Here is a 22,820-nt window from a genome sequence, read left to right as displayed (position 1 = left end):
AACATTAATTAAAAACATGTTACATTATTGAGTTTCTAAAATATTTAAATTTTCCTTATCTTACTCCACAAATGGATTCCATTTGGATCAAATCTAGCAAAAACATTTCTTGATTTCATACAGAAATGAGTGTTTTTAAAGTGACACTTTATGACCTTTTCTCCTTTAGTTTTGGGCCGGCCTTATTTGATGTTTCCTTGAAGAGCCTGTGCTTGACTACAGTAGTAGGCTTTTGAAAAAAAAAAAAACATTGTTTTAGGTTTATATATATATAAGTTAATTTTTTCAGAAAAAAAAATGATTTAAATTATTAAATTATTTAAAATTTTGATACTAAACAAAATTATTTGCAAATGAGTCGAGATACTTGCGAGTTGCTCAGTTAAAACTCGACTCGAGTTTGATTTTGACCAACTTCAAGTCGAACTCATATCATACTTATTCGATGGTTTGTCAAATTTTTTCGAGTTTAATAATAAATAATATTTTTTTATATTTTAATATTAAATTTAAAATAAATAACTTTTCTTTACAAATATTTAAAATTTTAAGTTTAGTTCTAGTTTTTCCGAGTGAAGCCAAACTTTTAGGTAAATAGTCGAATGGAGCTCAAATTTATAAACTCGTTATACTCGAGTTCAAGTCAAACTAATAAATATTTAATCAAGTCGAGCTCAAGTACATTTCGCTAATCTTTCAACTTATTTCTTCCTAACCTTTCTATTAATTTGAAGAGGATTGATAAACTCAACGAAAGATTCAACGAAAGCAGGTCCACGAATTCGACGTGACCTGTCAGGTGTCCCCACGTCCCGAAAGCGCTCATTTCGGGTCTCGAAACTACTCATTTCGGGACCCGAAACGGTCATTTCGGAAAGAATTTTTTTTATCTCGAAGTGGCCGTTTCGGGTCCCGAAACCACTAATTTCGGAAAGAAACTTTATTTTTTTTGTCCCGAAATGACCATTTCGGGACATTATGAAGCCGTTTCGAGACATTTTGAAAAATTTCTCTCTCCAACTCACGTGTAATGTCACGTTGATTTGTAGACTTACTTTCATTAAATATTTGGTTGAATTTATCATTTTTCTAATTATTTAGAAATAAACCTCTGTTTTTTCATGGTTCCTCCATCTGTCCACTGATTCATCTTCCTAAATTGAACCTGTACCTTTTATTCACCCTCCACGACGGCCACCACCCGTTCGTTCCTAATTCAATGTTCTTCTCTCTAACTATGCAAGATTCAATGATCAAGCTCATCTAGACCCAAAAATGACTGACAAAGGAAAGAACAATGACGAGATATCTTCCAGTAATAATTACCCACCAAATAAAACCCGTCAAAATATCTTCGCCGGCATAACAATATTCCTTCTCTTGATAGTTATCATCGCCCTCATCCTCTGGCTCGTATACCGACCTCAAACCCCAATCTTCACCGTCGTTAGTGTTTCCATATACGCTCTCAACGTCACTCTCCAACCTGTATCCTCTGTTTCCGCTTCAGTACAGTTCACAATCGTGACCAGAAACCCCAACCAACGCGTATCCATCTTCTACGATCGTCTCTCCACAGTCGTATCCTATCATAATCGACCCATCACACCGCCGGTGGAACTCCCGCCGTTGTTTCACGAGAAACGGAGCACGGTGATTCTGTCGCCGGTGATGGGTGGTACGAAATTGATGGGTTTTCCGGTGCCGGTGCCGGAGGAAGTGTCGAATGGGTTGAGTGAGGATTTGGAAGGATTTGGAATGGTGCAGATTGGGGTGGTGGTGACGGGGAAGCTACGGTGGAAGGCGGGGTTCATTCTGACGACGAGAAAATCGGTTGTTGTTAGGTGTGATGTGGCGGTCGGATTCAAGAAATGGTTTTCTGGACAAGTGCCGTTATTGTCATCTTCTAATGTATGCCACGTTTATGTATAATTAAAGTTATTCATTATATATATAGGGGCGGAGCCACCAAGGGGGCTAGGGGTGGGCTCCAGCCCCACCCAGGTTATTAAAATATTTTTTTTATTCTGGTGGGCTCCACCCAATGAAAATAAAAAAAATAAATAAAGTGAATAAAAATCCCCTCTAAAGAATGATCAAACTTCTAATCCAGTTAAAATATTTTTTTTGATTATGGTGGGCTCCACCCAATTAAATTAAAAGTTAAAATATTTTTTTTGATTATGGTGGGCTCCACCCAATTAAATTAAAAAATATCCGGCGATTATTGTTATATTATTATATTATATTATATAATATATTATATTATAGTTTTTCTTATAAAGATGCCCACAATTGTTTTTTTTTCTTAAATGTTTAATACATACATCAAATCTTTTGAGCATATATGATCGATGATTGTTACCGGAGGAAGTGGAAGTTGAACTAATGTTACGCATTGCAAGATCGGCTTAACTCTCCTCCTTCATTACATGTTTCATTCTCTTAATCTCTTTTATCTGTAATATGTTCTGTTATATTTCAAATTCTGATCAACAATCAATCGCAAACTAATCAAAGCACCACTATCAATTTGATGTATTTGTTGCTACAATAGATTTTCAAATTGAAGAGCTCAATAGTAGATTAAAGGACGAGGCAGTCGAACTTCTTAAGCTCAGTGGTACTTTGGAACCTAAAGACAACTTTAAACTTCTTAATGTTGATCACATCTATCAACTTGCTGAGAAATTATATCATCTAGATTTTGATGCACAAGATTTGCACCACTTGAGAACACAATTGGTTCAATATGAGTTTGACATGCCCGTTGATGAAAGATTTCAGAATTTATCAACTATTTCTGAATTATGTCGAAGATTAGTTGAGACAAATAAGTCAAAAACCTACAATTTGATCGATAGGTAATTTTATCATTTGTTATAATCTATGAAATATAGTTATATTGTTTACTTATACTAATATATTTATTTAATTGACAGGTTGATTCGTCTTGTTTTAACTCTTCCCGTTTCTACAGCAACAACGGAACGAGCATTTTCAGCTATGAAGCTCGTGAAAACAACTCTTCGTAACAAGATGGAAGAAGAGTTTTTAACAGATTCTATGATCGTCTATATTGAACGAGAGTTGTTTGAAAACATTGATAATGATACAATAATTAAAGAATTTTATTCTAAGAAGAATAGAAGGGCACAACTTCAATAATGTGTGTTTTAAATGTTTTGAATGTACTATTTTGTTTCATAATTTCATAAAGTAAATGTTCATACATCTTTTATTTTATATGTTTGAATTTATTAATTTATTGTATCAATTACATGGAAAAAAAAAAACGAACATAAAAAGTTAAATCTGAGGTGCAATTGGAGTCAGCCCCAGGTAATTTTTCATCCTGGCTCCGCCCCTGTATATATATATTAGTCACTCATGTTTAATTAATGTAATAATCACCTTATTAATAAAAGTCATATGATACAAATATACAATGATCATCACCTAATGATAATTCCTTACACCCATTAATCATATTTTCTCTATTGAAAATTTGGAATGATTCTCAATAAAGAACTCTGGTATTATAATTATAAACAATACAATTATAAACATGACGATTTTTCTACTATCACCAAAAAAACAATTTTTCTACTATCACCAAAAAAACAATTTTTCTACTATCACCCAAAAAAAAACAGTTAAAATGTTAACAAAAATATGTAAACCTAAATACTAGTCCTTCATAGATAGTCACCATCAAAATTGCAAAAACTAATGTAGTTCATTTGAGTTACAATATTTGTTGAAAAATATGTAGAATAATTCTTTTAAAAAAAAAACACTGTATTGTTTGTTCAAGAATCCATGGCAATCATGTATGAAATGGAAGAACTCTCTTAAAATTTGTTTGAATAAAATGTTGATTATTTTTTAATTAGTTGGTTAGACTAAGTTGATACTACTCTAAGTGAGTTAGTGTTTGACCATTTATTTAGTAGTGGGTTATTGTTTGACAGTTTATTTAGTAGTGGGTTAGTGTTTTTGACAGTTTTCTTATTAATTAGTGTTGGTTATTTTGTAGGACAATAGTTATTTCATGTACTATTTAAGACCTACTGTTTTATTAATATTATTATGAGCTTGAAAAGATTATTGATTACTATTTTACAATTGGTATAGAGCCAGATTCAACTATCAGAGTTTGATTTATAATCGAAAGGGGCGAATACATTTTATTAATATTATTATGAGCTTGAAAAGATTATTGATTACTATTTTACAATTGGTATAGAGCCAGATTCAACTATCAGAGTTTGATTTATAATCGAAAGGGGCGAAGTAAATGCATTCGATTCACAAGGATGGACGAGAAGAACGACAACATCCTCGCAAGGTTACCTACTTTACTGGTCAGCACTATGACCACTGGAATGAATTGATGGAAAATTTGCTTAGGGCAAAAGGGATGTGGCATCTAATCAAAAAAAATGTTGAAGAACAAGCAGAGGCAGATCGTCTTAGCGAAACTCAAATTGAAGAACTGAAGAACAAGGATTGCAAAGTGAAATACTTCCTCTACCTAGCAATCGATAGAGTTACTTTTGAATAAATCTTGGACCGCAGTTCAGCTAAGATTGTTTGGGAGTCTCTTAAAAGCAAATTTGGGGGCAACGACAGGGTCAATAGATCTTTTCTCAACACTCTAAGACGCGAATTTGAAATCCTGGAGATGAAGAAGAGTGAAACGATCAAGGAGTATTTTGTGAGGGTTACGGCTGTAGCAAACCAGATGAGAAGCAATGGAGAAACAATGTCGGACACCATTATCGTAGAAAAAATCTTGAGAACCTTGACTGAAAAGTTTATTTATGTTGTGGTTGTAATAGAAGAGGCAAGAGATGTAAAAACCATGTTAGTTGATGAACTACAAAGCTCGTTGGCTGTACACGAGTATAAATTCAAGCCCATCGAAAAGGAAGAAGATCAAGCCTTGAGAATGTCTGCTTTATTTAGAGGAAGAGGTAGAGGCAGAGGGATGAATAGAGGAAGTGACGAAAGGGCTTTTGACAAGTCACGTATTGAATGTTTCAAATGCAAGAAGCTAGGACATTTTCAGATTGAATGTCCTGAGTGGGACAAAGCCAATTATGCTGCAGAGGATGAAAAAGAAGAAGTCTTAATTATGGCTAATGTTGAATCAGAGTTTACAACAGCAGCTCCACCAAAAGTACAAGTAGAGCTCAAGAGTAATGAATGGTTTCTAGACTCAATTTGCTCAAATCACATGTGTGGAGAACTACATTGGTTCACACACTTGGATACCAAGTTCAATCACTCTGTTAAAATGGGAAATGACATGAAAATTGATGTATTAGAAAAATGAAGCATTCAAATTAAAGTTGATGGCATTAAACAATTGATTGAAGATGTTTATTATGTTCTAGAGCTGAAATATAACCTCTTAAGTATGAGTCAGCTACAACAAAAAGGTATAGGGCTGCTTGTGCTAGATAATGAATGCAAAATCTATCATCCAAGAAGGGGATTAATAATGACCACAAAGATGAGGTCAAATAGACTCTTTAAGATCAATGCTAAGAAGATGACACTCGAAGAGAAAACCAAAGGAATAAAAATAACAGCCTCTACAACTACACGTCTTCAAGCTGTTTTTGATGAGGAATCTCTATTATGGCACTGTAGAATGGGACATCTTAAATATCAGAGTTTACAAAAGATGCATTCGAAAAAGATGGTGGAAGGACTATCCTTAATCACCATTCCTGAAGACACGTGCACACATTGCATGATTGGAAAGCAACATAGGCAGAAACAGTCAAAGAAAAGTAAATGGAGAGCTACAAGGAAGTTGCAATTAATTCACTCAGACCTTTGTGGTCCTATTACTCCAGCCTCTAATGTAGGGAAAAGGTACCTACTAACTTTTATTGATGATTATAGTAGAAAAATATGGGCATATTTTATATATGAAAAAGATGTGTTTGAGAAGTTTAAGAACTTCAAGCTAATGGTTGAAAATGAGAGTGGACTACCACTGATTTGCCTTTGTATCGATAGAGGTGGGGAATTTACCTCTAAAGAGTTCAACCAATTTTGTGAGGAAAGGAGAATTAAGAGGCAATTGACTGCAACATTCACTCATCGACAAAATGGAGTTGCAGAAAGGAAAAACAGGACAATCATGAACTATGTAAGGAGCATGTTGGCTAGCAGAGAAATGCCTAAAGAGTTTTGGACAGAAGCAACTGATTGGTATATTTACCTAATGAACATAAGTCACACTTCTGCTGTGCAGAAACTAACTCCAGAAGAAGTATGGAGCAACATAAAACCATATGTAAGTCATTTGAAAGTTTTTGGCTGCATAGCTCACACCTTAGTTCTTGTACAAAGAAGACATAAACTTGATGATAAAAGTCATATTTGTATATTTCTTGGTATTAGCAGAGAGTCTAAGGCATATAAACTCTATGATCCAATATTAAGAAAGATCATTGTGAACAAAGATGTGATATTTGAAGAAAGAAAATGGTGGAACTGGAAAAAAGAAATGCCTAAAGTTCATAATGGAGTAGTTTGGAAAAGTGGTGTGATTGAAGAAGAAAGTAAAACAGAACAAGAACATGTTGTATTTTCAAACAGAAGTGTAGTTTGAAAATGAAAATGAGCTTGAATCTTCCAGCTCATCTTCTGAAGAAATAATAAGAAACCAACTTACTATTTCTAACTCCTCTCAAGAAACAACAATAATCCAACCTACTTAACTTACTGTCCAATCGGGAAGAATTAGAAGGGCCCCTGAATGGCACAAAGACTATGTATTTGATGAAGATTTATCAGAGGAAGAGGGATGGAGTGATGTGGATTTATTTGTTACTCTTGATCCAGTCACTTATGAAGAAGCTGTACTTAATGACAAATGGAAAGAAGCAATGAATCAAGAAATATCAGTCATTGAGAGAAATAATACATGGAAGCTAGTGAAACTTCCAATTGGAGCAAAAAGGATAGGAGTGAAGTGGGTTTTTAAAACTAAACTCAATGAGAATGGAGAAGTTGATAAACATAAGGTCAGACTAGTTGTTAAAGGGTACGCTCAAGAATAGGGCATTGACTATAACGAAGTATTTGGTCCTATAGCTCGCTGGGATACTATTCGTATGATCATTGCAATAGCTGCTCAACAAAGGTGGAATCTCAATCAAATGGACGTGAAGAGTGCATTTCTTCATGGAAAACTACTTGAGTAAATATTTATTGTCCAGCCCAAGGGATTTGAGAAAAAAGGGGAGAAGGACAAAGTTTATAAACTATAAAAAGCTTTGTATGGATTAAAACAAGCTCCAAGGGCTTGGTTCAGCAGAATTGAAGCTTATTTCATAGAACAAGGCTTTGAAAAGTGCTCATCTAAATCAACTTTGTTTGTTAATGTAAATGCAGAAGTAAAAATATTGATTGTTAGCTTGTATGTTGATGATTTGGTTTTAACAGGAAGTAGTGAACAAATGATTGATGTTTTCAAAAAGCTATGATGCAAGATTTTGAGATAAAGCAAGATAGCAGGGGGACTTTCATAAACCAGAAGAAATATGCATGTGAGATGTTGGAAAGATAAGATTTGGATTAACTGGTTGTAATCCTATCCAAAATCCAATTAATCCTGGAGCTAAATTTAACAAAGATAGAGTGGAAATAAAGTTGATTCAACAAGATACAAACAAATGGTTGGTAGCTTGAGATATCTCAGGCTCACTATACCAGACTTAATGTTTTAAGTTGGAATAGCAAGTAGATACATGGAGTCACCCACTAAATTGCATCTGAATCTTATAAAAAAGGATACTCAAGTATATAAGTGGAACTGTTGGATTGGGTGTACTATATGAAAAAGGAAAGCAACGAGAACTTGTTGGGTATACAGACAGTGAAAACGCAGGAGATGTTGATGATCGTAGAAGCTGGGTATGTTTTTATGATGGGAGGAGGAGCTGTAGCATGGTCATCTAAAAACAACCAATTGTTACACTTTTCTCTACTGAAACTGAATTGGTGGCAGCCACTTCTGCAGTATGTCAAGTAAAATGGATTAGAAGAATTTTGCAAAAACTCCATCAGTCACAATCCAAATGCATTACAGTTTTTTGTGATAATATTTCCACAATAAAATTGTCTAAAAATGTTGTTTTGCATGAAAGGAGCAAGCACATTGACACTCGTTATCACTTCTTCATAGATTTATCCAATGAGAGTTTGATAAACCTTGTTCATTGCAGGACTGAAGAACAGTTGGCTAATATTATGACAAAGGCTTTGAAAATTAAAGACTTTTGAAGATTTGAGAAGTTTGATGGGTGTCACTAAAAGTTAAACTAGAATACAATCTAGTTTAAGGGAGGGATTTGTTAGAATTTGTTTGAATAAAATGTTGGTTATTTTTAATTAGTTGGTTAGACTAAGTTGATACTATTCTAAGTAATGGGTTAGTGTTTGACAGTTTTCTTATTAGTTAGTGTTTGTTATTTTGTAGGACATCAGTTATTTCATGTACTATTTAAGACTTACTATTTTTATTATAAAAATATGATTATGAGTTTGAAAAGTTTATTGATTATTATTTTACAACGTCCTGGGGAAAGTCTTTCTCAGTGAGACCGCTGGACTTCCTCGAGTTCTTGATTTCGTTTCTCGTGAGTCTGATCTATTCGAGAGATTCTGTTATCCGAGAAAAGAAATGAGACAGAAGAAGAATATACGGGACAACGAGCGAGCGAAATGATATTGAAAAAAAATTATTTGCTATGAATGGATCTAAAAACATGTAAGGAGGTCAAAGAAAATGAGTTTTGAGTACTTGATGATGCAGGCGGAATCAAGCAGAAGAGTATGTAGAAAAGTAATAAAATAATTTTATAAACGGTTAGTTAGTTTAAACTAATTTAGTAATACTTGTTAGTTTGTTTTTATTAATTATAATTAATTAGTTATTAATCAAATTCTTATATAAAGGAGAATTGTAATTCGTTTGAATTATAATTTGAATAATACATTTTCAGTTTTTACATTTTTTTTTCAAGATTTTAATAATTAGTCATAATACAAATTTTTTTTTTATGTATATATCATTAGTAAAATTTCACCGTGAATAATGCTTTATCCAAAAAAACAAGATATTATATATATAATCATTTTAGCAAACAATTCGTAACATTGGTCCACAAAAAAATTGTTCTATTGACAACACTATTGAATAATCGTTTTGATTCTTGCATATATTCATTCTTATTCTTATTCGGGCAAAATTTCGAGAAGGAGATTTCATATAGGTCTGCACACTTCTTCCCCAATTTGACAATTTCACAAGTGTTGTCCTGAAATTCTTGGATTACTGGAACAGGTGAGTTTCCAGCATTAGTTCTTGATCTATATTTATTATATTTCTTCATTTTCACTAGTGTTGTTTTCATCTTGAATATAATAATTAATGTGTAAATATATGAAGACAAGAGTTACCATTTATTGATAACCTTGTTACAATTTATACTAAAATTAACTAACTGAATCTGAGAAAATATCTCACTAATTAACCTGCATAAGATATTTGACATATTCTCAATATGATGACACTAACACTATGTTACAAAAGTAACTCGAGAATAAACAGGGAGACTAATTCTACTTGGATTTATTTAATTGTATCTTCAGCATAATGATCTCTTCAGCATCATCCAACTTTAATGAAAGACTCTTCATTATGAAGATTAGCCTATGCAGAAAGATGATCAATATTATCTGCAGAAGGTTCGACAGAATCAAGAATCCCCAGTAAAGAATTTTTTAGATTCCTATTCATTCTCTGAAACTTTAACTAAACAGGAATCAAGCCAATTTACATCTTCTATATATCGATCTATGATATACACCATGGATTCAACAACAAAACAAGGTGCAGCTAAACGTGCTCTCTTTCTCGAGCCGAGCCTAGCAGGAGTGGTTCGTGAGCCGAACTAAATACATTAAGCTCGAGTCGAGTCCAAATATATGGTAAAACGAGCTTGTTTAACATGTAGAGTAAAAATGTAAAATGTGTTAGGTGGATAAAAACATATCAAAACGTGTTAAATGGAGATAAATGAGTTAAATATTTATTAAATAAATAGACTAAGAATATATTAAATAAGTAAAAAACGTGTTAAATAATTTATTTATTTTTAAATAAATAAAAATGAGTCAAAACATGTTAAATAAAGTATAACAATTCAAATATTTGTTAAACGTGTTAAAAATGAATCAAATATGTGTTAAACACGGAAAAAAAAATATTAATTTAGGTCACTCAATCCATATTCGACCCAACATGTATACAACTCATATTAGTAATAATATGAGTTAGATTACTAACCGAATAATACAGGTTCAGTTTAACCGTTTGCTTTTAAACGAGTTGGTGTTATACCCCATATACCAATTACAATTATGTGCTCAATGACAATATTTCCTTTAGGATAACACTAATATCATCATCTTAAATTAAATGGGAATCAAATTAAGTATGTACCTCAGTCTTTTTCTGAGGATATTGCAAGAGTCCATAATAATAGAATATTGGAAATAGAAATATTTTGGAATTAATAATTGGAATACAAACCATAATTTATATAAGATTCCAAAATAGATGCATTCCAACCTCTAATGATTCTATCCAAGTAGAAAGATATACCAGGATCTTAGTCGGCCACATACATAAAGAATCTAAACATAAAGCTGAGAATACCAAGTGGGCTTATCCTGCTGGCACATGGAATGAGAATGGAGACGCATGTATACTATTTTTTTTTATTATTATTAGGTACAACGAAGCCCATCTGCCAAGTCCTATCAATATAAAATTCTAACACATTTACATCTTGGTCTGACCATTATTTTATTTAATATTATTTTTATTCATATTATTCAAACTTTGATCAACCTCTAATTAATTTAAGAGATCAAATCAAAAAAATTATAACTATCTGATCAAAATTAAGAGATCAAATCAAAAAAATTATAACTATCTGATCAAAATTGAAAGAGAGTAAAATATATATGTATAATACATAATTTTGGTTAAAGATTAAGTTTTGAAATTTTGGGAGTCACATATATTACGTCAAAGATCTTTTTCTCTTTATGCAGCATTATTTATGGTGAAATTCTTACGGATGTTATGTGAATGAAAAAATGTTATATTAGGATTAGTTGTATATGTTACGATGAAGTTAAATCGAAAACTCACTTACTTTTGTTAGTGTCGGCCCCGAGTTTTGGGCTGCCCTAGCCTAAAAAAAACGTCAATTTTGACAATTAAAAAAATGATAAAAAAAGTTTTTGTGAAATTAGAACTAATGACCAGATATAAATTTTTTATTTAATCCTAAACTATTAGGCTAGATATATTTATGTTTAAAATATACTAAAAATATTTTCTTTATTTTAATAAATGGACTGCCCTGGGAAGTGGGCTGCTCTAGCCCGGGGGCTTGCTGGGCTTGCCCCAGGGCCGATCCTGACTTTTGTATTATCGAATGGTGACTAGTATATGAAGCCTTTTATAGAATATTACTGGCTTGCTGGGCCGGCCCTGACTTTTTTATTATCGAATGTGACTAGTATATGAAGCTTTTTATAGAATATTATTGGTATTCATTGAGTGATGTCAGAGTTTTTTGATAGTTGCTAAAAAGTAAAAAGTTAGGATTAATAGACAAATCTACATACTTGGGTTATCATCCCAAATTTTTTTAGGTGGACTAACTGATTGGAGAAAATCGTTGAACTTTCAATGATCAAGATTGTCCAATACGTATCATTCATAATGTTATTATTATTACACTATCTGATATTCGTTTCAAAAATTCAGGACAGTCTGTCGGAGAGTTATATTTATTTTTCTAGAGGACATACAAGTTCGATAATTTATTAAATAACTTTTTATATTTTATTTTTTCATGTCATATTTTCTCATTTTTAAAATTAAAAAAAATTATAAGAAAATTATAAAAAAAAAATAGAATAAATAAGAGGCAGGCAGGAACCTAACAAGATATCTGAAATATGCGGCCCATATCTTTTCTATCTGTAAAAAAAAAGTGCATGGTGGGCCAGGTAATGCCAAATCAGCCACTAATCTAATGCCATTTGTCAGCATCCTTTCTCTTATGAAGGCGGATCTCATGGCCACTCAATTTCCAGCCTCAAATTAAAACCCGCCATTTTTTAATTATTTTTCCCATTTCCATCCTCTGGAAATTGTAGTGGCTGAGATTGCTTTTCACACTTTTGAACCGTTTCTGTTTTAGGTCTCCCATATCTTCTTGATAATTGACTGCTTTACTCTCTCTGCTCTATCTCTCCGATCCACCATTTCCTTCTCTCTCATCATGATCAATTAACTGCAACCTCAGCTTTTACGGATTTTCAGCATCTTCTCCATTGATTCTGCTCAAGGTGCGCCTCATATTGCTATCATTTTTACATTTGTTGACTCATACAGTTCATTATATTCTCTTTCAAGCTTCTTTCCGCCGTCTTCTTCGTTTTTCTGCGTTTTCCAATTCAGAAAAGTTATCGATCTATCTTAAGACAGATCCACTTGAATGGAATCTTATCTATTCCAATCTGATTATTGATTGATTCTCTCTGTGTGTGTGTGTGTGTGTGTGTGTGTTTGTGCCTTGCGTTAGCTTGTCAGGTATTGTATCTAACGATGTTAAGAAATTCTTAGTATTCTCTTGCTTTCGTGAGAGATGAAAGGAAAGTGCAGTTTAGGCAGGATCTGAAGCAGCGGTAACTGCTTTAGTTCAGTAGGATGGATACTTGTTCATCTGGAGAAGATTTGACTATTAAGGTGATTGATCTAGTACAAATTCTACAGAAGTTTGAACTTCTGGCTCCTCTTGTATATTATATATGTATCATTTGGAGATAATCTTGATATTACAGAGGTGTCAGATCTTTCTTTACCTTGTGCTAGTGCTAGGCTATAGACTATGAATCTTGTTTACCTACAGGCAAGAAAGCCATATATAATTACCAAGCAACGAGAGCGATGGACTGAGGAGGAACATAATAGGTTCCTGGAGGCTATAAAACTTTATGGACGAGCCTGGCAGAGAATTGAAGGTATGATATGACTGTGGCTACTTCTTGACGCTCCAGTTCTTCTTAGTTGATACTTGTATACGATACTTTGATTCCTAGATTCAATTCCATTGACTGGCTTCTTGATTCCTAGTTTAAGCTCGTATTTTGGTCTGCTTTATGTTTTAAATGTAATTCTTAACTAATTCGGGTGTCTTGTGTCGTTTCTAATTTGTTGTTGAGCAGAACATATAGGAACAAAGACTGCTGTGCAAATCCGAAGTCATGCGCAGAAGTTCTTCACAAAGGTCACATCATCATGCCTTCTCTTTTACCTCAGTGTAGTTAGTACATACATGTGTCAACCTGTATTTTGGTATCTTCTTTTGGCATATCTGATACATACAGTTCTATTTCTTCACCAAATTGAGTTTGACCTATCACTAATAGTGGATTGACTTCTGTTATAAACCCTTATACTTAAACATCAGCAACATTGATATTGAAAGATGCTACTACCTTTTTTTGGACAAAATACTATTTTCTATTAAATAAAAAGGAAACACTTCAAATATAAATTATTACTAGTTACATTTATTCAGCAAAATAGGAAAGAACTAAAAAACAAATTTCATTCAACGGAGGCAACCAATCATCGTTCTTTTAAGTGTCCAAACCAATCATCGTTTGTCTAAGTGTCGATACCCTATTTCACTGCAAAGTAACAAATTTTGATTGGAGTTAACAACTTTATTCGAGATTCCACTTTGTGTAATAACACATTCTTGATTCTCCTTTTCTTCTAGATTTAGAACCAAAAACTATTGCATCTCTTTAAAGATTTCGTAAACACAAGTTGCAAATGAACCTTTGTACAAAGCTGAAAAAAATATTTTTCATCTTTATACTTATAATAAATATCAATTTTTACATTAATCCAAACATTATAAGCATTATTTCCTCATCAAAGTTGAAAAAAATACTTTTCCTCTCTGTACTCATAATAAACGTCAATTTTTACATTAATCCATACATTATAAACACATTATCATACTTTAATTAAGCTTGAGCGATATAACCATAGTGTAAAAACATTGAAAAAAGAGATGATCAAGAGTCTCCTTTTCTTTCTGACACAATGGGCACGACTCATCCTCAATGAACTTGAATCTGCTAACCCATTGTTAGTCATGAGTTTTCCAAGGAAAGCCAGCTAAAGTGTGAATTGGTGCCTTAAAATATTGTATGAGAATTGAAAACCATACCAACTGTCACCACTTAATTGGTTCGACTTTGTTTCTAATTAACTCCCAAGCTTTGTAAGTTGAGAACTTATCCACTCTTTTCGACTGTGATTCACATTTATCATTGGAGAGCACAGTTAAAATTTTGGAATGAGCATTATGGAGGATCTCCATTCCTTAGGGAGTGGATTTATGTAGGTACTTTCATTTTTCATCCCAAATTTCCAAAATTTTTGCCTCTTTGCATTCTGAATGAGATCGGTCCGGGCTTAGAATAATAGGGTCTGTCAACATCTTAATCCTTTAGATGAAAAAACCATATTCAAATTTATATATCTCTGCTCATAATACATATTCTACTATCCCACTAACTTACTATACTAATGACAATACTAGCTTTATGATCATATAAGTAGCACAGCAAATAAAGTGAAAAACAAATGGGAACTAGAATTTGCAACATTGGAAATGTGTAACTTCTTGCAAATTTTCTTTCATTGTCTCATTTACATATTCTAATGGAAAAACTTGGAAGTTTAACAAACTTCATATTTAATGTTCAGTTGGAGAAAGAAGCTGTTCTTAAAGGGATTCCTGCAGGACAAGCTCTGGACATTGAGATTCCTCCTCCGAGGCCTAAGAGGAAGCCAAGTAATCCTTTTCCTCGAAAGACTGCAGCTGTTGGACCTCTCTCTGCTGCGGCGGAGACAGCCGATGGGAAACTACCACCTTCTGTTACCCCTGATAGTCAAATATTGAATATCGAGAAAGAACCACTTCCTGAGGTATTTATCAATACTTCATATTGAGAAAATAGATAAGTTGCAGAAATTCCCATCCCGAATTTTAAGCATTTTATGTTTCTTAATTTTGCATCTCTTGTTTAGCAGAAACCCCATGGGAACAGCAGCTCTGGAACTGTTAACATTGGTGAAGAAACATACAATTCTTCCATGACCATGGCTAGCGAAAACTGCATTCCAACTCCATTAGTGAGAAAGGAGCTGGTCTACCAAAACAATAATAGCTGTTTTTCCTTTGAAGCTGAGGCTGAGGCAAAGGAAAAGGAAAAGGCTGTTCCTGTTGGACTCAATCTAAATCATATGATCCCTGACTCAACTAATTCATATCCTCATCATTCAAACATTTCTTCTTCACATGTCAATGAGGAACTGAATCATAATAGAGATACCAATCCAGCTACATGTACAACAACTGATCACCCGCCGCCATTTCCATCTTTCCATCCCTTCTTTAGCCCTCCTGTTTGCCATAATCAACAAGATTATGACTTCAGATCATTCTTTAACATGCCAACATTTTGGAATCAAATCATATCAGCTCTTCTTCAAAACCCTGCAGCACATCGCGCAGCTACTCTCTCGGCTACCCTCTGGCCTCTCGATCAAAATTTAGAAACTTGTCATCCGGATCATCCAAGCATGCAAGCCATTGTCGCAACTACAGTAGCAGCTGCAACCGCCTGGTGGGCAGCCCACGGACTTATTCCTTCATGCACTCCATATATTAATTCCAGTGCCAAACCAGCTGCTACTGCTGCTGCTGCTAACCATGATAAAGCCGGTTCGATTGAGATTGACGATCCTAACAAGTTAAAGGATAGAAAACCGGTTGATCATTCTTCATGCGGCTCGAATGCATCAGGTAGCGAGATAGAGATTGAAGTCCTCCCAAAAGAAGACGACAACAATGCAAACCATCTAATTGGTGACAGTTTGAATCGTCGGTGTAAGAACTCTTCCATAATCACCGATTCGTGGAAGGAAGTCTCTGAAGAGGTAAAAACTAAATACAGAAATTCCATCAAACTAAAGATTTGATGATTTAAATACGGTTATGTTTTGATGGTGCAGGGACGAGTGGCCTTTCGTGCACTTTTTTCTAGAGAAGTTCTTCCACAGAGCTTCAAATATCCTCCGATAGATAACGTTGAATATGCATTACGGTTAGGACTCAACACTCAGTATGCTGTTGTTCAAGAAAGCATGAATAACAACAATAATAACAATAACAATATAGTGAAACAAATGAATGATGGTGATCAAGAAAGTATGCTTGATTTAGAACTGGGTCTTAGTAAGCTAAATAATAATAATAATAAAGCAGGTCGTAGGACTGGATTCAAGCCTTATAAAAGGTGTTGTAGTACAGTACTGGAGGCGAAAGATACGATGACGACAATAAATTCAAATGGTGGGGAAAAAAACCCAAAGCGAATATGCTTGGAACAGCAGGTTTTGTCTTGAGAGGTACCATTACCACCAGCAGCTTATTATTATTTATATATCCCATTTTCATTGCATACACGATAAACTTGTTTCTTGTATAAAAAATTGCTTTCGGATAATGTGTATTTGTTTTCCTTCTTTTAAGTGTATATTAGTGACTTTCTTTTCTTCTTTTTGTATCAACAGACTGTGTTGTTATTGTTGATCAGATATATAAACAATTATTGTTACTGTGATAATACAAATTGAGGCATAGTTATCCTTAACCATCATGTAAGATTAGCAAAAAGAACCAATCGGTTGGAGAGAAGAAGAAAGAGTTTTGAGCTAACAACTAGCTCTATTCTGAGTCTGCAATTTTGTTTGTTTGTTTGTTCCCTTATGATAACTAAAGGGTGGGTTTGGTCAACAATACACAAAATATTCTTACCTACTTTCAAATACCCTAAACAACACAAAAACTACAATTAGCAAATACTACTATAACAAGAGAAATGATAATACAACCATGGGAACAAAGGAAACCATGTTGAACCAGAGACAAAATAAGAAAAGAAAAAAAAAAAAAAACCTTTTTTTTCCCAGGAAAATAATGAATGGTGTCTTAATCTTTTTTGATGAGTTTAACCATCCTCATCATAGTCCTCATCTTCTTCATCCAATCTCGAGTTCATATTTGCAAACTGAATAGGGTCAATAGCCATTCTTTCCATCTCAGAGATTGACCATCCAGGAAACTCTTCACCCGAAGCTGAAGCACCACCATTCCCCCCTTTAGCTTCACCCGAAGCTGAAGCTGAAACAGCTGCTGCTGTTGAAGAAGAAGAAGAAGGGACCATTCTCTCAGGATTATTCTCTTGAACAATGTCTGCATTCAAGTCAATGTCCAGTAAAGAAGAAGGGTTCGCAGTTTCAGCAGCAGAGATGGAACCATCGTTTACTAGCTCCTTTGGTTTTTCTGGACTGGGATCCACCGTCGGTCTCACCGGACTTGGTGGTGCTTGCTTGACCGCGTTCTGAATTGCCGCTGAAGATTCCGGTTCCATCATGATGTCATGCTGTTGTTCTCTGGCAGCCGCTCGGCCCCTACCCCTCCCTCTCCCTCTTCCCCTGCCTCGTCCTCTTCCACTGCTGCTTGCATTAGCTGTCGTCTCATTCTGCAAATGACAATTTCTCAATAAACATTTTTTAAAATGCATCCAACTGTTCAAGGTATCAAAACGTGACAATTTCTCAATAACCATTTTTTAAAATGCATCCAACTGTTCAAGGTATCAAAACGTGACAATTTCTCATCTTGATCCAGTTTGGGCCATTTTTGTTTTTTTACGTTTGAGATGTTTATACTTGACAAAGACAAATAAAACAAGAAAAGAGATCTTACCACTCTCCTACTCTTTGACTCCTCGTCGCTATCAATTAATTCATCTCCTGTTGCTTTCCTGGAAAACCGGAAATAAAAATTTATCAAGGAAATAAATAGAACTAAAAGAAACGCAGAAACAAAACAGGTTAATGATGTCAACCTCCTTTTTGACACGGTTCGATCTTCACCGACAGCATCAGATTGACCATAATCAGGAACCTTGCCCACAACATCCCTCAGGAAATCAAACACGTTGTAGCTTTGCACACAATGTTTTCTGCAATACAGAGTTCGTTATTTAACCCGCAGCCGTAGGTCTTGTTTGACGTGGGTTATTTGAGAATAATTTCAAATAATCCGCTATTCAGTAACAATCTACTTGTCAATCACATCACTCAAATTATCAACCAAAATATCCTCTTTTTTCATTATATATTTATACCGTCATTTTACTAAAATAAGCTGATTTTCAATAACCAACGTCAAACAAGGTTATTTGAAAATAATATTTGGGTTATTCTATTAAACAAGCCTTAATGTATTTTGAACACATTATCAACGGAACAAAATGAAAATAACAATTGATGAGGTTCTTGTATGTGATTTTGATAAATGCAAAACAATCAAATCTAGCGTGGAAAACATAAAAAAAAGTAATATATCAACTAAAAGAACTATATATATTACTTACAAGTGCAGCGAACTCATCGTCTTTGCACCTCTTTGAAGTGTTATGTCGTAAGTACGATCACAGAGATCTTGCAGAAACAATTCCAAAGCTTTTGCTGCATTATCATCCCAGACAAAATTACTAAATATAGCAAATGATTAATAGAATCTGAAAGATCTGTAAACAGCTTACAAACTAGAACAGGAACTGCCATAGCAATCTTTCCAACATCTTCATCTGCTTGCATTATCTTTTTAATCCGAGCCTGTGTAATTAATTTCTTTTACAGGTTAGTTAAGAACGCCAAACAGTTTTGATACAGTAGGAAACTTTTTCTTGAAATATTTCTCATTTATAAAAAAAAAAAATTACTTACAAACAAGAACCAAACTAAGCATGTCAATAAAGCTAAATGTTGAATAAGAGATGAAGTTAGGTAGACCATATATGAGACTATGCCCCATTAAGAAACACTTGTTTTTATTTTTTGTTTTACATTTGGAAACTAAACTTAAGCATAAACAAAACAAACTACAAAATTTATGGGTTGTTTCTCATTTGATTCAGATACATAAACAAGAAATAAAAGTGTTCCCAAATGGGGCATATTATATATTGAGAAAGATTTACACAACCGTGTCACAAACAATCATTGGGTAAGACAAGACAATTACCAATTTTCAAACCCGAGGAGGAACAGGTATTTTACTCATATGATCAGATGGATGACCAATTTATCACATGGACTCAAGAGTTTGAAATGTGAACAAAGAGGATTAGATATATTTTGGGATAAAAAGCATAAGAAATTGATTTATATAAAATTTAACTAGGAGTAGGAGGCCAAGCAAACAGAATAAACAAATATGAAAAATTGATTATAATATGTTGTGATTTACAGAGTAGAAGCTGGAGAAATAATCCAACAATCGTACTAACAAGCTTCTGTGCATAGAATGGAGTATGAGTACAGACTTACTTAAGACTGATCTCCCCTACATAATCCTAATTCCCAGTGCTATTTGGGAAATAATGATAGAATGCTATGAGGTTTGCCTTATAAAATCTTGTTTTCCTTCAAACTTTTTTCACTTTTCAGTCATATTAAGTTTACTGTTTCTTCTTGTAATAATTAGCATCTTTATTTTGTAAGTGACTTTGCTTAATTTGTACTAGATGAAAACAGGGATATTGATGTTTCCATTTAGAATCTCTTCCTCCCTAACATGACACATATCGACAGCAGGCTAGTGTTCCTAAAGAAATTTATGATGCATTGTCAATGAATCAACATGAAATGAACGAGAATCAAGTGCAGTGACGTGTCTTTGACAGCAAATTCGTCATAAGTAGACAAAAAAAAATAATGGCAGCAACTAGCAAGCATCATATTCTTCTTCTCATATTGTCCAGTACATAGAAATGCTGCAATGTAACCTCTCATGTAAGTCAAACGGAATATACAGCCAAGCCAGGATTGTGAACATTCATACACACTAGTGTTAAAGAAAAGTCTCCATTGAAGAATTCATGAAGAAATCCAAAGTAAGGAGAGACAAATATATCTATTACACACAAAACAGGAAAAATGGATTCAGGACAATAAGTACATGATTGATTGAAATCAAATAAGCAAGAAAAAATATAACCTAATTCCAATCTTCAAGAAAGTCAAACCAAACCCTATGTTCAAGTCAATTGAACTAATAACCTCAGCCCTAATCCCAAAAGTCTGTCTTGATTCAAGACCCTCACACCAAAAATCAGATAAAGCGACAATTAATTTACCTAAAAATCACATGTATGAGCAAACCAAAGCCACAATCTCTATCCATAGGTACAAAGTAAAGCGGTTAAAATGAAATCGAAGGAGATTGAGGGAGGGAGAGAACTCACAGCAGGAAAACGAGTGTCAAGCTTCTTCTTCATAGAGTCCGATTGGGGATCTCAGAATAGAAAAGTGGATACAAACCCTGATAGGGCACAAATAGACGCGACAAAAGGAAGTAGATCGGACCTAATACGATTCGGGCTGATCGATGGGTCTCTACTTCACGGTCAGTCGTCTCCTTCGTCGTGCATGGAAGCAATTCACCTTCTCGCGCCCGACGAGTCTTTGCAGAGAGAGAGTGTGTGTGTGTGCGTGCGCGCGTCTGGTTTGGTTTGGGGCACAATACAAAACCGGCTCGTGCGGCTTTGCCACAGCGAAGGACTACTTTATAAGGTTTATTTGTTTTTGAGTTAATTAAGGATTTTCAATTATTTAGAATTTTTTATTTTATTTTATTTATTGATTTATAGCTAATTAAGTTTGAATAAGAATAAATAAATATATATTAATAAATTTATAGAAAGTACAAAGGTCCAATTGTTGAAAGATTTACTTAAACATATATTGTCAGACTGAGTTAGGTAAGGAGGTCAAAATACTATAATACAATATATTTGGTTGAAAAACAAATTGTATGGTTACTACACAATGGAAATAATTATTAATCTTATTATTTTTTTTATTTTTAATACGATATGATAGGAGGGGCTGATACATTTTCTATTGATTAAGTGTGTATTGATTAAGTTTGAAAGGACAAAAATAAATTAAATAAATGAACAAATATAATTAGAATAATAATGTACTTTTATATATATATATATATATGATATACGATATATGTGGGTATTCGATAGTCGAGTTTCGATATTTTAAATTGGATTTAGGGTCGGAGTTGGGCATGGAGGAAGAATAGTACATAATCGGGGTCAGAGATGAGGAACGTGCAAAACTCTATACGTTGTGTATGTGACTTATATACACAGGGGCAGAGCCACACATGGGCTAGGGTGGGCTCCAGCCCCACCTAAATTAAAATATTAAAGAAAAACATTTTATATATGTGTTTGATATAGGACCCTTAGCCCAATTGGCTAAGTATTTAAACTATAAATGTGAGGTCAGGTGATCAAACCCTGCCTCACACTTTTAATATTATATTTATAAACTAATTCTTAATTATTTTAATTTTATACTAACAATATTTATAATAATACATAAATTTTAATTAATATATAAATAAAGTATAATAATATTATTTATTTTAAAATTATATTTATATAATAATTATACATTATTTTTTTATTTATTTCAATATAATTAATAATATAAATTATTTATATGGGTAAAATATAAAAATTAAAATAATAATAGTGTTTTATATTTCTTAATTTTAAACTATTTCAAAATTTTATAAGAAAATATAAATTAATATTAATAAACAAGTTAAAATAGTTACATTGGTTTGGTTCGGTATTTAAATAAAGAATTTGATATCCCTGCTCAAAACTTAACAAATCTCCTAAAATTGATATTGATGTAAGTTCTCTTAAACTTGATCCAGCATCACGTATTCCGATATGAAAATATCATTTTAATCAAAAGGATAAAATTAGACGAGCTTATATCAAGATGGGGTCATATCAACCTATTAAGGATGAGTACCCGTCGACCAAATTTGGAAATCAAAATCGACGGTTCCAAAGTCATTGGTTTAAGAAATTTATTTGGTTAGAATACTCTACTTTGAAAGATGCTACTTTTTGTTTCCCATGTTTCTTGTTTGAACATAAGCAACCCCAAAACCTACATTTATAATAGATAAATTCAAATATTGAAAGCGAGTTAATGATGGGGATAGATGCTCTTTTGTTATGCATATAGGATGTAATATTTCACCACATAATAGGGCAGTTGAATATCTTGATAATCTAATGAATATCCTTGTCATATTGACAAAGTACTGAATGCACAGTCTTCAGATGAAAAACAAAATAACAAATTACGACTTATAGCAACTATTGAAAGCACTCGGTGACTCACTTTGCAAGCGTGTACATTGAGAGGGCATGACGAGTCTCCATCTTCTAATAATCGTGGAAATTTTATTGGAAAAAAAAAACGGAGCATAAAAAGTTAAATCTGAGATGTAAGTTGGAATCAGCCCCAGGTAATTTTTCATCTTGGCTTCGCCCTTGTATATACACATGTTAATTAAGTTTATACTTAATGGGTCAGGTCTAGAATAGTTTAGTATTTTTGACCTTATGTACTATTCTATAAACTAGGAAGATACTCGTGCGATGCACACGGATAAAAATATATTGTTACAACGTCCTTTGTTAGTAGCCTAGTTGGTTAAAGA

At 33.5% G+C, this 22,820-nt stretch overlaps 4 protein-coding genes across 5 annotated transcripts; 3 read left to right on the top strand and 1 right to left on the bottom strand.

Annotated features, from left to right (window-relative positions):
- The first annotated feature begins 1,275 nt into the window (after positions 1-1,275).
- LOC124924883 (NDR1/HIN1-like protein 1) lies at positions 1,276-1,932 on the top strand. Its single transcript, XM_047464868.1, has one exon. The coding sequence runs from the start codon at positions 1,276-1,278 to the stop codon at positions 1,930-1,932; it is 657 nt and encodes a 218-aa protein (XP_047320824.1).
- A 2,755-nt stretch (positions 1,933-4,687) lies between these two features.
- LOC124924882 lies at positions 4,688-5,341 on the top strand. Its single transcript, XM_047464867.1, has one exon. The coding sequence runs from the start codon at positions 4,688-4,690 to the stop codon at positions 5,339-5,341; it is 654 nt and encodes a 217-aa protein (XP_047320823.1).
- A 6,895-nt stretch (positions 5,342-12,236) lies between these two features.
- Positions 12,237-16,756, top strand: LOC124927830 (protein LATE ELONGATED HYPOCOTYL-like). Of its 2 annotated transcripts, XM_047468313.1 has the most exons (7): positions 12,237-12,462; positions 12,740-12,862; positions 13,026-13,137; positions 13,342-13,403; positions 14,903-15,124; positions 15,227-16,138; positions 16,214-16,756. In XM_047468313.1, the coding sequence occupies exons 2-7, from the start codon at positions 12,824-12,826 to the stop codon at positions 16,604-16,606; spliced, it is 1,740 nt and encodes a 579-aa protein (XP_047324269.1). In that variant the 5' UTR covers positions 12,237-12,462; positions 12,740-12,823; the 3' UTR covers positions 16,607-16,756. The 2 variants fall into 2 exon arrangements, with proteins under 2 accessions (XP_047324269.1, XP_047324270.1); XM_047468314.1 differs by lacking the exon at positions 12,237-12,462 and having other exon boundaries at positions 12,656-12,862; positions 15,230-16,138; positions 16,214-16,755.
- A 182-nt stretch (positions 16,757-16,938) lies between these two features.
- On the bottom strand, positions 16,939-20,824 carry LOC124926084 (dr1-associated corepressor-like). Its single transcript, XM_047466249.1, has 6 exons — positions 20,521-20,824; positions 18,817-18,889; positions 18,646-18,739; positions 18,115-18,231; positions 17,973-18,030; positions 16,939-17,745 (listed from the first exon to the last, which is right to left on the bottom strand). The coding sequence occupies exons 1-6, from the start codon at positions 20,551-20,553 to the stop codon at positions 17,212-17,214; spliced, it is 909 nt and encodes a 302-aa protein (XP_047322205.1). The 5' UTR covers positions 20,554-20,824; the 3' UTR covers positions 16,939-17,211.
- Between the last annotated feature and the right edge of the window lie 1,996 nt (positions 20,825-22,820).

This window comes from Impatiens glandulifera, chromosome 2 (genome assembly GCF_907164915.1).
Source record: "Impatiens glandulifera chromosome 2, dImpGla2.1, whole genome shotgun sequence".
In the NCBI taxonomy this organism is placed as follows: Eukaryota; Viridiplantae; Streptophyta; class Magnoliopsida; order Ericales; family Balsaminaceae; genus Impatiens; species Impatiens glandulifera.
This window is presented reverse-complemented; position numbering and strand designations above follow the sequence as displayed.